Source organism: Haliotis asinina, chromosome 2 (assembly GCF_037392515.1).
Source record: "Haliotis asinina isolate JCU_RB_2024 chromosome 2, JCU_Hal_asi_v2, whole genome shotgun sequence".
NCBI lineage: Eukaryota > Metazoa > Mollusca > Gastropoda > Lepetellida > Haliotidae > Haliotis > Haliotis asinina.
The window spans coordinates 77,675,864-77,691,435 of NC_090281.1; the positions used below are offsets into that span (position 1 = coordinate 77,675,864).

Consider the following 15,572-nt stretch of genomic DNA (forward strand, 5'->3'; position numbering starts at 1 on the left):
TCTTCTTTTAGATAGGAACTGATAGACCAGAAACAGATTTGTAGATCAATCTTTGTGAAATCCTTCTGAAGCAACTCCTCTGAGGTCGTTATCTCTTCAAAGTAATATTTAGACTTCAGTTCCCGTTTTGGTGTATTTTTTGTCATTCTCTTTGATAGAGTAGAGCATTTTGTTGGGATGACAATTTTTCAGCATCTCTCTGTCATCAGCATCCCCATGCTCGATTTCGGTGGGACCTTCGTTTCTGTCATATTCTTTTGCAGCATCATTGTCTGTCGTTGCTGAGGATGCCTGCAGAACTATATCTTCTTCCAATATCATATTGCTGCTCAGGGAAGCGTGTCCAGCATATTAGTATTTTCATTTCCATCTTCTTCATCTTGAAGCTTTTCATTGCCTCCTGACTTCCCATCAGTCCAGTCAACACTTTTGAAGACAGTAGTAATGGTGCCAACTACTTGAAAAGAATTGTTGCTAGAGGTTTTAACACTGATGACATCTCCATGGTTCTTCATCTCCTTCAATGCCTGGATACCAATTCAGGTGTTTAAACTGAAAAATAGATCCTTTGCTTTCCTTCACTGTTTCTGCCCAGACGTATTTCTGCAACTGCAAAAGGATTAATGGTTCTCCTGAAGTTGATCTGACAGTAATTTTAGACCAAGGGCCATCAAATGCAATAACTGGCACGTGCATTTCGAGCCTATGGCATCTCTTTAGAATATCAAACAACATTGACCAAACACTGTCCACATTTAAGCTATACCGTTTAAGTCCATATGCTACTGGTATTGCACTGAACGTCTTTGTAAAAGCTTCAGTTTAAGCGAGGCAGGAAGTCCATAGACGATGAACCACGGTCAGGCAGGCCCTCAGAGGTCACCCAACCGGAAGTTATCGCCGCTATAGATAAAAGAATGTTATCAGACCGGCAAGTGAAAGTGTCAGAACAGTCTTTGGAATTCCGGATATCGATTGGGAGTGTTGAATAGATAATTCATGATGATCTTGGAATGTCCAAAGTATCTGCAAGATGGGTACCCAGAAACCTCAGCGCTCAAGATCGCCATCAAAGATGATAATGCAGATGAAGCCAGATTTCTTTCTCGTCTGGTGACAGGTGACGAAACATGGATCCAGCACTGGGACCCTGAAACTAAACTGGAATCCGTGCAGTGGAAACACCCCAGTTCCCCTCATCCACAGAAGTTTCGCTATCAACCATCTGCGGGCAAGGTTATGGCCACCATCTTTTGGGATGCCAAAGGCTTATTATTAATTGATTACTTGCCACACAAAACTGCAATGAATGGTCAATATTATGCCAACTTAATGCAAGAACTGCGAAAATCCATTCCACAGAAACGTCGTGGAATGTTGTCACGTGGCGTTCTGCTTCTGCAAGACAATGCCTCAGTTCACAAGTCTCGAGTTGCACAGGCTGCAATACTTGAGTGTGGATTCGAACACTTAAGCCACGAAGCCTGCAGTCCAGACCTAGCCCCCCCAGTGACTACTTCCTGATCAGGAACCTGATATCTGCCCTACATAGAAGACGAAGACGGAGGCGTGGTTAGTGGGGCAACCTGAAGACTTCTACAGTATTGTATTGAGATGAAGAGATGTTATATTGGAAAATGAAAGTAAAAAACTGGTCATGTAAGTGTGTTTTATATCGAAGTTGCAAAACTTATTGGGTACGTACTTATATGACAGCCAACCGAATCCATCGTGGCCTGACCAGATTCCGTCGGGACTCACCCCTTTCCGTAACCAAGAAGACTTGTCCCCGACTCGATGCTCGTTATGTGCGAAACTACGACAAACCAATCAGAACGCGGTGCTTTAATAAAAAATAACTCCGACTACTTATAAATCGTTTATAACATTGTTTTATTGTTATAAAATCAAGAAAGTATATATATCGTCATATTGAAAGTACTAAGAACGTAACAAACAGAATTGTGCTGTCTAATGTGAAGGTTTTGATAAGACTCGTGCGATTGACGGAGAGAGATTCAAATACACGCACGTGCTTTTGTTGACATCAGGGCTGTCACTGGTCCAACTGTGTCCATGTTCTGACGATCTTGCGGGCTTGTGTGGTGATTGTACGTGCGCTTCCAACAGTTTTAGGAAACGTAATTACGAATTGCTTGGAGTTGCAAAAGAATACTTTTTATATCCAGAGACCATATATATATAGTCTGACTTTTTGGGGTCATTCATATATTTTTCACCGAATTCAGTTATAATTCCACATGGGGTATAACAGACAGTTACACGAATGCTCAGTTTGAGAAATATTTTAAAGTCATTTTGGAATTTCTCCTTAGGGAGTTAAAGTAGCTGGGGGGTTTAGAATAAATGTTATTTGAATATCCATTAAAACAGTTCCCATTTGTGAACCTTATTTAGAAACATAATTGGAAATATATGGTGAATATCTGGTGATAATTACGCCAGAATATATCTTTAAGAAATATGTTTCCCTCCTTTCTTAGTTGTATCAAGAGGGTTTATTCTTTGAAATAAACAAGCAAAAACAAAGACAGCAGAACAGTGTACAAATACTCCGGCGATACCAATAGACAATGGAACAGGCATAGGGCTATCGTTCTTGTTTGAAGTAGTTCAAATGTTCCTACGCCAGTATGAAATCCTTCGAGAGGGGCACGAGTCACTATTCGGCTTGTTCCGGAATGACACGAGTTGGTCACGAATGGGTGGGTGAGTGATATTGTACGTCCGCGTCAAACTGAAGGGAACTTTAAAGGGATTTCAAGTGTTAAGCGGGATAAGGCATATTTATAATAAGTATGAGTCAGGATAGGTATAAAGTATCGATTTTATTCAGAAAACTACATTTTGGGTTAGGGTTTTAGTATAGTTACAAGCTGTAACACACGCAAGCTATTTCTTCAAATAGATTGTTTTTCAGTACTAAACTTTCTTATGTCAGTGGTATTCCAGTGTGTGCCTTGTATTCTGCACATGTTCATGAATTGTTCTGTATGGGACAAATTGTTCTTGAAATAATTATTTCATCTCTGCATGTTAAAATATTTTATTTCAGGTGTAAGGCTGATTATATGAACTTAAATGTAATTGTATAAACCACTGCATGTTTGGGCAACCCTTGCGAGGGAAGATAACTCTGTATGTCGGGTTAAAATTGCTCACAGTTATCCGAGTCCATGTGTCCTTGTAACTGAGGGAAATAACTGCATATGATTCGAGTGTCCTCTTGTATGACTGTGCATTGAGGCAACACACATTTGCTGATGTTTGACTAGAACATATTAAATTCTGGTAGGAATAATGGTTGAGTAACCCGTTATGCCATTACCATATCCTCTTACAACAGAGGTACATGCATTAACAACCCATATTGAAATCAAACCAGGGGCTCCTTTCACGAAGCAACATTTACTTATGGCTAACCTTAACTCCCATTCTTTAACACCGCACCAAGGGTACCTTAGCGATTTATGGTCATCTTAGTGCTTTGTGAAAGGAGACCCAGGTGCTGGCAACATAGACATCCTACAAGAGCGAGGAAGCAATATATTTTCCTCGTCCAATGGTAAGCAGACAATCCAACATTTACGGAATATTCCTTCGAATCCTTATATTATAAACATGTTTTTGAATGTCGTATATTTTGTGCACCCACACAAAACAACAAGGAACAAAAGTTCACTAATTTTATTATCATTAAAATCACCAGATCATCGTACAACAGCAGCACAGGTTGGCAATAACAACCACATTGAAGTCAAACCAGGTGCTGACAACACAAACGCCTTTCAAGTCGGCAGTAGTAACAGATTTTCGACATCCAGTGGTGAGCTGACGTTGACACAATATGTTCTGTTCAATGCGACCTGTTCAATTATAAACATGTTTGTGAAAGTATCACAATTACTTAAACCAAACATAACAACGAGGAATAAGAGATCAGTTACTGTTATTACTAACGGTGTGCTTATTACCCGTTAGTTGATCCCTGGGAATATTGGATGTCGAGGGGGTTAGCCTTCAAAACGAGAACAGCACATTCAGTTGAAGCAGAGATGGAACTTTATTCATGACTCACTATCAATTATAAACATCACAACGCTTGAACTGCATGAGATACATGGTAGTTGTAGATATTCGGTTAATGAAATTATACTAATACACTCATTATTCATGCGCTCTTACGATCTTCTATATAAACAATACCATAATATGCATGGTTGGACACACATAAATGACGATTCCAAATGGCAGACATAAGCTTGGGTTGGTAATTAAACATGATAAATATTATCTAATTCACTTTCCAAACAAGCAATAAAAATTAGGCTTCCATATCCTACTGTAAGCTGTAAGGATAAAGTTTTTATAATAGCGGACATATTTGAGATACTAGTGAACGTTACTTATATTTGGTTGAATATGATATGAACTTGTCTGCTCCTGTATTTTAAGTGGCGCTACCACTCAGTTCATTTGATTCCTAATTCGATACATAATTTGTATGTGATAGTTACACATAATATCACATAATGGAATATACTAGAACACAAGGTTATTCAGCAGAAAACAATACATTCCAATTAAATAACTCGGTGACATGGATGATTGATTTTTACGGTTAGAAGAGTCCAATCACAACGTTACGTTTCACTTGTTCGGCTGCTGGCTTGCTGAACATTTGAGACATTAGGTTGTTATTGCACAATAGGTAGAATCACAATGAGTGTAGACCAAATTACATTTTACTTGGAAACTACTGATTTAGCTGAACGGAAGCGCAAGGATGAACTATGCTACTGACTAGTCTACATCCTAATCTACTGATTGTAAACGTTTAGCTGGTCGTGCTCACAATTACTACCCCACAATCTCTCTTAAGCTGTAGCTACTGAATTCATGCGAGTGTGCGGCAAGCATTATACTAGGTACTCATATATGCTGAATCAGCATCGATAGGCACATGATAACCTAAGTATATTAATGCATTGCTGGCTTGCTAAACGAATACATATGACAAATAGAGGGATGAACTATAGGTATTACAACATCAGAATGTAGAAACATGGACACATGATGCTTGTCATACGGTTGCCTTGAGCAGTATTTTATATACACATATCAAATATTATCCATTTCCTTATATAGGTATGTTCATGCTTAATAAATTCACACGCTTTACAATACATTGAAATAACAAGAGAGTCCAAGAAACTACCACTACGCCGATATTACATTTTGAGATAGAGTTTTAACAATCTGAATATAAGCCATATTTCTAACCCAGATGACGTACAAAGTTACAGTTGAAACTAAAATATAGAAATGTAAAGTAGGCTTACCTTCAAAACGAGAACAGCACATTCAGCTGAAGCATAGACTAACAGCTAGTCTCTGCAATGAACATATTTTACTGAAAAAACGTTCCATAGTGAAAAAAAATAATATAATGAAATAGAGCCCTGAGACTTTCTTCATTTTCCTGAAGCTATGGAAATCTAGACTTGCCACATTTTCTAGACTTGCGTGGGCTTCCTTGGATATCTATACTTCAGGGTCTGTACGACAGACTAGTTGAAGCAGAGATAGAACTGCCATCTACCTGAACGTGCCTCGTTTTAAAGGAGCTTGACTTTGCCGACAAAAGTGTCTAACAACAATGGGAAACTATTGCTTTCTTTTGAAGATAACTACGTGTTTAAAATTTCGAGAGACTAATCAATGTTGCAAACTAGTTTGGGCACTGGTAGTCGCGCCCTTACCTAACGTTGCGTTTTAGTCAGCGCGATTCTCACCACACTTCGTTGTGGTACAATGGTTCTGAATTATTGTGGTCTGCCGCAAATTGTTTGAGGTTACATAAAGTGATGGTTGACTTGGCATTTCGACAAGAGCCGTTGTGAGACTGCTTGTGTGACAGGTTTCGAAAGTAGCGTCACTGGCCTATGAAGTAACTTATTACGTAAGCTTTCTGATGTTGAGCGTATTTGCTGTTACAGGCCGGTGATGTACTAGTTGTACGTACAAAAACGGCATTTATTTTTTAAAATGACGATTGAAATGTGAAAAGTTTTTAACTGTTCAACCAAAATGAAGGAATTTTAACACGCTGACATTACCATTACCAGATCACCCTACAACAGCGGCACAGTTTGGCAACAACAACCATATTGAGGTCAAACCAGGTGCTGGCAGCACAAACTCATCGCAAGTCGGGAGAAGTAACACATTTTCCGTATCCAGTGGTGTGTATTCGATAGGTCTTAAAAGAACATCCGGTGTTGCCGAGTGATCTAGGATTTATAAAAAATGCATTGTCTTTCTTGAGAAAATCCTGATTACAGTAATTAGGCTTCGGAAAAAGAAAAGATTTAATCTGCAAAAATATAATCTTCTTACGATATTTTGCTTTCAAAATATAGGCGTATTTAAAAGGACAAATGTTATTTAATTTTCAATCAAGCATTCATGTTTCAGGTCCTTCGATTCAGGGCTACAAGTTGACCATAACGGCACCAGGAGCAAACTATGAACTGTACGCAGAAATCAAGAAGCATATCGACAGCAATATTGACGACATCAACATCTCCTTGAAACCACTGAACACCAGGGTAGAGTCCACAAGCCTAGGATCTGTCATCATCAGCGTGACGGTGGAGCCTGGAACAAAACTCGGGCCAATATGGCTGAGGGAAGTCATCACTAAGATCCTATCTGAAGACATCTTTGCTAAACTGCCAAATGATACCCGGATGGGAGTCAACATCAGTGCATCTCTTCCACTCACACCTCTGGATGTGGATATATTTGGTAAATAACCTTGCACGAATCTTCTAGTTCATAAGATAATCATGGCAATCAACTTATATGCTGGAAGGAAAACACAGTAAAACAAATTTTATAAATGGTATTTTGATACGTGTGTTACTAAAATGCAGTTTTGACACATATCATCACTACGTTAAAAGGGTATCAGTAGTATTCAAAATGATAAGGTAACCTAGCGGGCAGAAGAAAGTGACGTAGTTTTTCTTTTCTTTTTCAAATTGTCATGAATTAAACGTTTTTAAGAAAGCGAGTGAAATGTGAGTGATGATAGACAAGACCACCTGCGTTCCCAAAGTATTGTGCACATAACAGGACAGCATCTTTTGGTGCTGGAGGTCATCTTTCATGAAATACACGGGGTGATGTGTTAGAGAGAGAGAAAGAGAGAGAGAGAGAGAGAGAGAGAGAGAGAGAGAGAGAGACAGAGAGAGAGAGAGAGACAGAGAGAGAGAGAGAGAGAGAGAGATCCGCTGGACATCAGTGAACGCAGCATCCAGATTCATCACGTTTCGTGGCAGCAACCACAACAGCGGAAACGACACTCGGTTATTGTATGACTTGACGTACAGTGTTGAGAAGATTGCACGCAGCAGGAATTCGGGCCCCTACCATGGCAAGACCCTGATCCCTCAACATCAGTGTAACTGACTGCAGTGGACACGGATATTTTACAGGTGGCATGTACGGAATTGGCGACGAGTGCTATTCACAGACAAAAGCAGCTTCAGCCTGTACCGTAATGACGGCTGACAGTGAGTGCCTTGTTGAACGTTTTCCGCGTCCATGTATCCGGTACCTTCATCCTTACAGTCGGGGTGGTGTAGAGGCATGGGGAGGTATGTTTGGTGACGTAAAAACCGCATTGGTAAATGGGCACCTTAACACACATCAGTATATTCAACAAGTTCTGAAACCAGCTGCCTTGCCCTTTTGCAAATTCAGCCACAAGGTGTTACATATTCCATCATATTCCATCATAATAACGCAAGGTCCCACATAGCAAAAACAATCAACGTCTTGTTCTCTCTTGGCCTGCCTGTTCTCCAGACAACAATCCCATTGAGCACGTATGGGATCACTTGTACAGGCAATTTGGCTCCGTCTACCCATTCCACATGACCGTCAAGAACTGGAACGTGCTCTGAGGGAGGAGTGAAACCGCATATCTGCTGACGTCATACACGTCGATGAAGAGACGTGTCCCTGCCTGTATTGACGTAGCAGGAGGCCACACGTGTAATTGACAATGGTGGAGCATCTTGTTCATGTACAGTGTTACCAACAGTGACTACAGAGTATAAATCGATTCATCAAAATCTACCCCCGGTGTGTTCATTCATTGTTATGACTGACGTTGCAACATTCCAGTGGTGTTTCTTTGTGCTGATAATTGTCTTGATGGCTAGACCAAAAAATTCATTTCACTAAGATATTGTCTTTTTTTTCTTTTTTTTTTTTTTAGGAGATACTGAAAGAGGACCTATACTTTATTTTGCCCGTTGGGTTGCAATCAATAGCATCAGTGGTATTCAATTCAATGTTATTATGTTATTACAAGTAGAGATACTGATCAAAATTGCACAATTTCACCCGTGTTATATAATACATCATTTGAAACGAGTTTTGCCCTCATACATATTCCATATTCCATCTGGGAAAATACTTTTCATGTTCAGTTTGGTTAGGAAATTAGTCATACACAGAACAGAACTGAAACAACGTTACACGATCATGTAGCTAAAATGCGAACGATCTGGGTGGGGACGTTGTCACTTCTATATTAACAAAGTACAAACATGCAGGGATAGGGAAAGAGAACGTTGATAATAGGTCATTTTCAGGATTATTTTCTGAATTTAGAATGGGCAACTGTCCTTGTAGCAATAGTAAACTTCAAAAGTTTGGTGGTCCATTCTTATTGTAATGTTCTAAAGGAAACTGTGCTGTCTTTGAAAGGTTGAATGAAACATTCCAAACACAAATCTAATAAAATCTAATGTGTGTCGAAACGCGATAAACTGGAAATAAAATCATTTAACTCGTCTGGAGCAAGTGTGATACATGGTGTGTTTTGTTGCTAACTTTGTTTCAGAGCATAAAGGTGAAAAATGGATTACAGACTACAAATCTGACTTCATTAGGAAGAGCAAATTCGGCCGTAGCATGCTCCATCAGGCGGCCAGACTTGGAAATAGGTCGGCTGTCATTTTAACTCTAAAATCTGGCTCCATTGTAGATGATCAAGATTTCTATGGAAACACTGCTCTTCACTACGCAGCAGTGTTAAGGGAAAATAGTGCATCTGTGTCCAGACTGCTTGTTGAAGGAGGAGCAACCATTGAGAAAGTTAACAGAGATGGATGCACACCACTACATTGTGCTGTCGCTAAGAGGAACTTGGAGACGGTTGAACTCTTTGCTGAAGCGTTTGGAGTAAACGATAGCACTCATACATCCAGCAATCTTACAGACATATCACATCTTACACAACTCATGGTCAAACATGGGGCAGACGTCAACGCTGTCAACAAAGAAAAGCTCACGCCACTACATGTGGCTGCTTCCTCGAAAAGTTTTGATGTTATTGGAGTTTTACTTACTGAAGGTGCCGACGCGAATGCTGTTGATAAAAATGGCCAAACACCACTGCACCATCTATTTGGGTCAAATCTGGAAACTGCTTCAGTTACTGAGACATCTGAACTGAAGGCAACACATACAGATACACCTGATAATGATGGAGCTAGTAAAGCTCCGTCTTCAGTGTTTGACATACCAGATAGTAAAGGCAACACTCCACTCCATAGTGCACTCAAGGCAAACTTCACAAAAGGAGCTATCACTCTAGTGAAAGCTGGGGCAAGAGTAAATGCAAAGAACAATATTGCAGTTTCACCCCTCCATTTACTTGCGGGAAATACAAACATGAAGAGTACTAGGAGTGAAAATGATGCGGTACAAATGGTTATTGAATACAGTAGAGATATCAGTGTTAAAGATAACAGAGGTTATACACCGCTGATGATGGCTGTCGAGAACAACAAAGACATCTCACCACTGCTCAAAGCTGGGGCCGACATCAATGACAAGGACCACAAAGGGAAAACACTTCTTATGACGGCCATAGAAAGAAATTCAAGGGGCATAGAGGTAGAAAGTAATCTCATCCCAAAATTAATTGCTGGGGGAGCCAATGTGAACGCTCGAGATAATAAAGGTAACACGCCCCTGATGTTGGCTATAAAAGTCAGACCTCATATCTTATCACTAATGAGCGCTTCTCAACTGATTGCTACTGGAGCTGACGTCAATGCTCAAGACAAAGATGGTAACACAGATGGGAAAGATGAAAACTCAAAGAATATATCTGATAAAACAGCCCTGCATTTTTTCTCCCAAAACGATTATGACTTTGACACAAGAACCATCTCACAACTGATTGCTGCTGGAGCTGACGTCAATGCTCAAGACAATGATGGAAACACAACCCTGATGACGTCTGTAACAGCAGGACATGATATCTCATCACTCCTCAGAGCTGGGGCAGATGTTAACTCAAAGAATAAGTCTGGTAAAACAGCGCTACATCTTGTCTCTAAAGGCGTTTTTGACAATGGTACACGGACTATCTCACAACTGATTGCTGCTGGAGCTGGCGTCAATGCTCAAGACAATGATGGCAACACACCCCTGATGACGTCTGTAACAGCAGGACATGATATCTCATCACTCCTCGGAGCTGGGGCAGATGTCAACTCAAAGAATAAGTCTGGTAAAACAGCGCTACATCTTGTCTCTAAAGGCGTTTTTGACATTGGTACACGGACTATCTCACAACTGATTGCTGCTGGAGCTGACGTCAATGCTCAAGACAATGATGGAAACACACCCCTGATGACGTCTGTAACAGCAGGACATGATATCTCATCACTCCTCAGAGCTGGGGCAGATGTTAACTCAAAGAATAAGTCTGGTAAAACAGCGCTACATCTTGTCTCTAAAGGCGTTTTTGACATTGGTACACGGACTATCTCACAACTGATTGCTGCTGGAGCTGACGTCAATGCTCAAGACAATGATGGCAACACACCCCTGATGACGTCTGTAACAGCAGGACATGATATCTCATCACTCTTCGGAGCTGGGGCAGATGTTAACTCAAAGAATAAGTCTGGTAAAACAGCGCTACATCATGTCTCTAGAGGCGTTTTTGACATTGGTACACGGACCATCTCACAACTGATTGCTGCTGGAGCTGACGTCAATGCTCAAGACAATGATGGCAACACACCCCTGATGACGTTTGCAACAGCAGGACATGATATCTCATCACTCCTCGGAGCTGGGGCAGATGTTAACTCAAAGAATAACTCTGGTAAAACAGCGCTACATCTTGTCTCTAAAGACGTTTTTGACATTGGCAGGGCACGGACCATCTCACCACTGATTGCTGCTGGAGCTGATGTCAATGCTCAAGACAAAGATGGAAACACATCCCTGGTGACGTCTGTAACAGCAGGACATGATATCTTTTCACTACTCACAGATGTTGAAGATGTTAACTCAAAGAATAAGTCTGGTAAAACAGCGCTACATCATGTCTCTAAAGGCGTTTTTGACATTGGTACACGGACCATCTCACAACTGATTGCTGCTGGAGCTGACGTCAATGCTCAAGACAATGATGGCAACACACCCCTGATGACGTCTGTAACAGCAGGACATATCTCATCACTCCTCGGAGCTGGGGCAGATGTTAACTCAAAGAATAAATCTGGCAAAACAGCCCTGCATTTTTTCTCCGAAAACGATTATGACTTTGACACATGGACCATCTCACAACTAATTGATGTTGGAGCTGACGTCAATGCTCAAGATGATGATGGCAACACACCTCTTCACGTGTGTGTACAGAATAACAGTTACAATAAAGCCATGGTACTGTTGCAGAATCCACTGTCTTCCGTCAACATGAGAAACAGACATGGACAGTCAGTGTTGTCACTGGTGGTAGATGCAGGCGAAAGGTTATCACCAGCAAAACGTATACGAGGAAGACGATCACAAACATATCTTGATACACCTATGTATTCCAAGTATCCCCTCAATAGTAGGGAAACAATGATACAGGCAATCCTCAACAAAAGTTCTGATCTTAATTATGAGGACAAGAGAGGAGGTAACTTTTTGCGCAAGGCAAAGTCCAGAAATTTCTTGGAATTCGGCGTTAGGTTTATGCATCATGAGAAAAGATGAAGAAAACCCTGCAATCATCCGCAATGTAAATGATGATATATAGTGGATAGTGGTTGTTGCTGACAATATTTATTTCAAAGATGTGACGGTTTGTGTATATTTGACAGACCATTCACTTGAATGCTGAAAATCAAACGTGAATTAAAAGATGAATTATTAGATTGTATGTATATTTGTCAGTTAGTCAGTATAGTAAATATACAAGCCTGGACCTGGAGACTGTACAACTTAACAATATGCAAGGTGATATTTTTCATTTATCTATACACACTTCATTGACAGCAATAAAAGTAGTATCTGTGTGCGTTAAACTAAAAGCATTTTGAAAATATTTGATGGTAGTACCAGTTTGTTTATCCAAATTGGAATAACTGAATATGTTCACTCTAGGTACACACTGCTTGCTATACAACTTCTTGCTATATTCTCTACTTTTCAGTAGGGAGTAGCATTCTAAGACCGGAAGAAACTGAATCATGGTTTCTCCAATCGCAGTGGAGAAATGTACATCCATTACCCCATATTCTTTACGTTTGTATGCTGTCACAATGTCACGTGTGGATTTTATTTACGTCTCAAGACACAAGTTTAACACTCATAACAGATCGTATGTCCATGTAACATAGTACACAGTGTACAGTTAATACATAAACTCTGTCCAAGAAATACCGCTTTTTTCAGGTGTATGCTTAATATACTATGTCAATAACCAACAGGTCAAAAGAAATTGTTAATATTTGACGCAGACCCTATGTCAATGGCCGAGGTTCATTATGCCCCACATGAAACAATCAATGTCAAGGTGAAAGTCTTTTCTTTCCACTAACCGCTAAGGCAACTTCGCGATCGCCACTTTGATTGACCAGTCAGATTACGAATTGTTAACATTTGACGCAGACCCTATGTCAATGGCCGAGGTTCTTTATGCCCCACATGAAACAATCAATGTCAAGGTGAAAGTCTTCTCTTTGAACTAACCGCTAAGGCAACTTCGCGATCGCCACTTTGATTAACCATGCAGATTACGAATTGTGGACTAGGGAATGTTCAACTACGTTTCCTGCAGTGCTTGTCCTAACAGTTGGGTGCTTTGTGGCTGTTGCTGACGTTGATCAATGGCATCCCATAAATGTTCGATGGGGTTTAGACCTTGCGAGTCACTGCAATGCCTGCGAGTTGCTGTTCCTGAAAATCCTGTTGACTGTTGTCAATCTTACAGTGTTTTGTTTTGCTTAGAAGTGTTGAAAATGAGGACTTGTTGCACGTTACAGAATGGACGTGTCACGTTACAGAATGGACGTGACATGTGTGTAATTTGTGTAATTAAATTGCCCTGGACATGTAACAAACTTGCCCAATCGGAATGGAACATGGCGGCCCACACAGAGTTACACGCCAGCCATCAAACCTTTCAACCTCCTTTAAGCAGTTTCGAGCATAATGTTCCCCTCGACGTCCGAAAATTTGGCGTACTACGTCTGTGTCCTTGACACCACTGACTCAGAGCTGATACTGATGAGTCTTCTCGCACAAAAAGTTGCGGCACCAAGGTTTCTTCCACTCTGGGCTCAGATCATACACATTCCTGGCAGTGCTGCTGCAGTAGAGGTCGCTGTGGTAGGTCTATCACGTACGTGACAAACCAGGATAGGTCAAGCGTTCACCCCTGCGTCTAATAACGGCTCAATAGTCTTGTAATGGTGCTTTGCGAAACGAATGAAATCCTGGTGACGCCCAAAGTCGAGACGCTTCCAGTCGGTCAATGTCGCCGAAGCGTTGCGTTCCGTGCGTTGCATTGCGTGTTTTCACTTGTTGTACAGTTGTGATAGGCAAATGAAAACGCATTGTTCTCATTGCCCAACAATTCATGTTGCGCGTTCATTTTGATGTGTTTTGAAATGCAAAATGCATGCATATACAAGAAAGTCAGATTTGTTATTCATTTTGTATGAATACACGAACTAACGAACCATATCAACAAATATTTCTAATTTTCTAACATATGTGTTTCTTTTGTCCTTCTTGTTTTTTTTAAATCAGTTATCAAACTTTTCAGTCTTGCAAATATAAATAGATATATATTCATTTTGTATAAGTTTGTATTCAGTACATTTCAAAGGCAGTCATAACTGTAGCTGCCAGTTAATTTAGTCCATAGGTTGACTTAATATGTAAATATCAGCGTTTTATGACATTATGTATGAGTGGTTTGATAAATGGAGTCCTTACAATTATGATATCTGTATTCTGTTTTCACAGGTATGTTTGTAATCGTCACCTATGCCACAATATCAAAGGTACTGGTTTTCCTCTATCTACTATCTACTCTATCTATCTACTCTATCTATCTCTATCTCCTCTATCTACCATGCCATGTTACCTTGTAAACACGAAGATACTGTTTTTATCAGCAGTTTTGTGGTATGTCTGGTTCAGACTCCTGTCGTCTGTAATCCAACATGTTTAATTCAGATCTCTAAGGATACAGTTTATGTTATCCTTATAATCCTCATTACCCCTATCGTTTATGAATTGACGCTTTCATACAGTAGTCCATGTTTGATATGATCTACTTCGTATTTCAATGTTGATTTTACACATTCCTGTTCGCATGTCTGGTTATATGTTGTGCCTGAATGTCAAGCCGATCGTAAGCGGCAGCTACACGAAAGTACCATTTCTTATATTATTCTAAATGTTGTTTTGGTGACACTGTTTCAAACTTTTATACATGTATGATATATAGAATGCATAAAGTTTGGGGATTTCTACAGTTACTTGCATTTAATTCTAAGATTGAGTGTGTCGACCAAACAATAGGTACCATTGTCGAAACAAAAATAAACGAAACAAAGAGATCGATTTTGAAATTTTGTCCGAAAAGGAAACATTAGAACACTCAAGAATCCCTTCCGCAAGATTTTCCTGTCAAATGTACATTTATGTGTGCCTAAAATATCTTAACAATAGAGTTATGTGGCTGTATTATAGTTGCGCTTCGTATTACAACTCGCTCCCCTGTTAAAGGCACAATATCACACTACACTTCTTTGAAAATAAATAATGCATAACTCTCAATGCTATCAGCCCTCAGGAAAGCTACCATATAATTTGTCACTAAAAACATAAATAAATAATACGTATTTAGAACTACATATTGATTTTAAAAGTTTCAATTTTCGAATTAGGTTACACCAACAAAGGCATCTGGAATTGGAAACATAAATTGTGACCACATTCTGTAAGTAGGCTGACAGCATGAGAGTGTTGCGCATGGTCAATCATAAGTATGTCTGGTCCAGACTTGAGTATCTATCCACAGCTTTGATATATTGCTTTGTGTCATTCACAAACTACCTAAAACTAGCACTTCACACATGCTTATGCAACTCAAACAGACAATTTTTATAAGACTGTTCATAATGTGTTGATGTTTGTCAGAGAAAATAAAAGTGGTTTGATGGCAA

General features: G+C 39.9%; 1 protein-coding gene across 1 annotated transcript in view; it reads left to right on the forward strand.

The window, feature by feature from the left end:
- LOC137274361 (serine/threonine-protein phosphatase 6 regulatory ankyrin repeat subunit A-like) overlaps positions 1-15,572 on the forward strand; it is a 40,389-nt gene extending 24,817 nt beyond the window's left edge. Inside the window, exons 9-12 of the mRNA XM_067807515.1 lie at positions 3,731-3,847; positions 6,150-6,266; positions 6,499-6,831; positions 8,942-15,572. Coding sequence (XP_067663616.1) covers positions 3,731-3,847; positions 6,150-6,266; positions 6,499-6,831; positions 8,942-12,105 — 3,731 coding nt within the window. The 3' untranslated portion in view covers positions 12,106-15,572. The remainder of the gene's footprint in view (positions 1-3,730; positions 3,848-6,149; positions 6,267-6,498; positions 6,832-8,941) is intronic.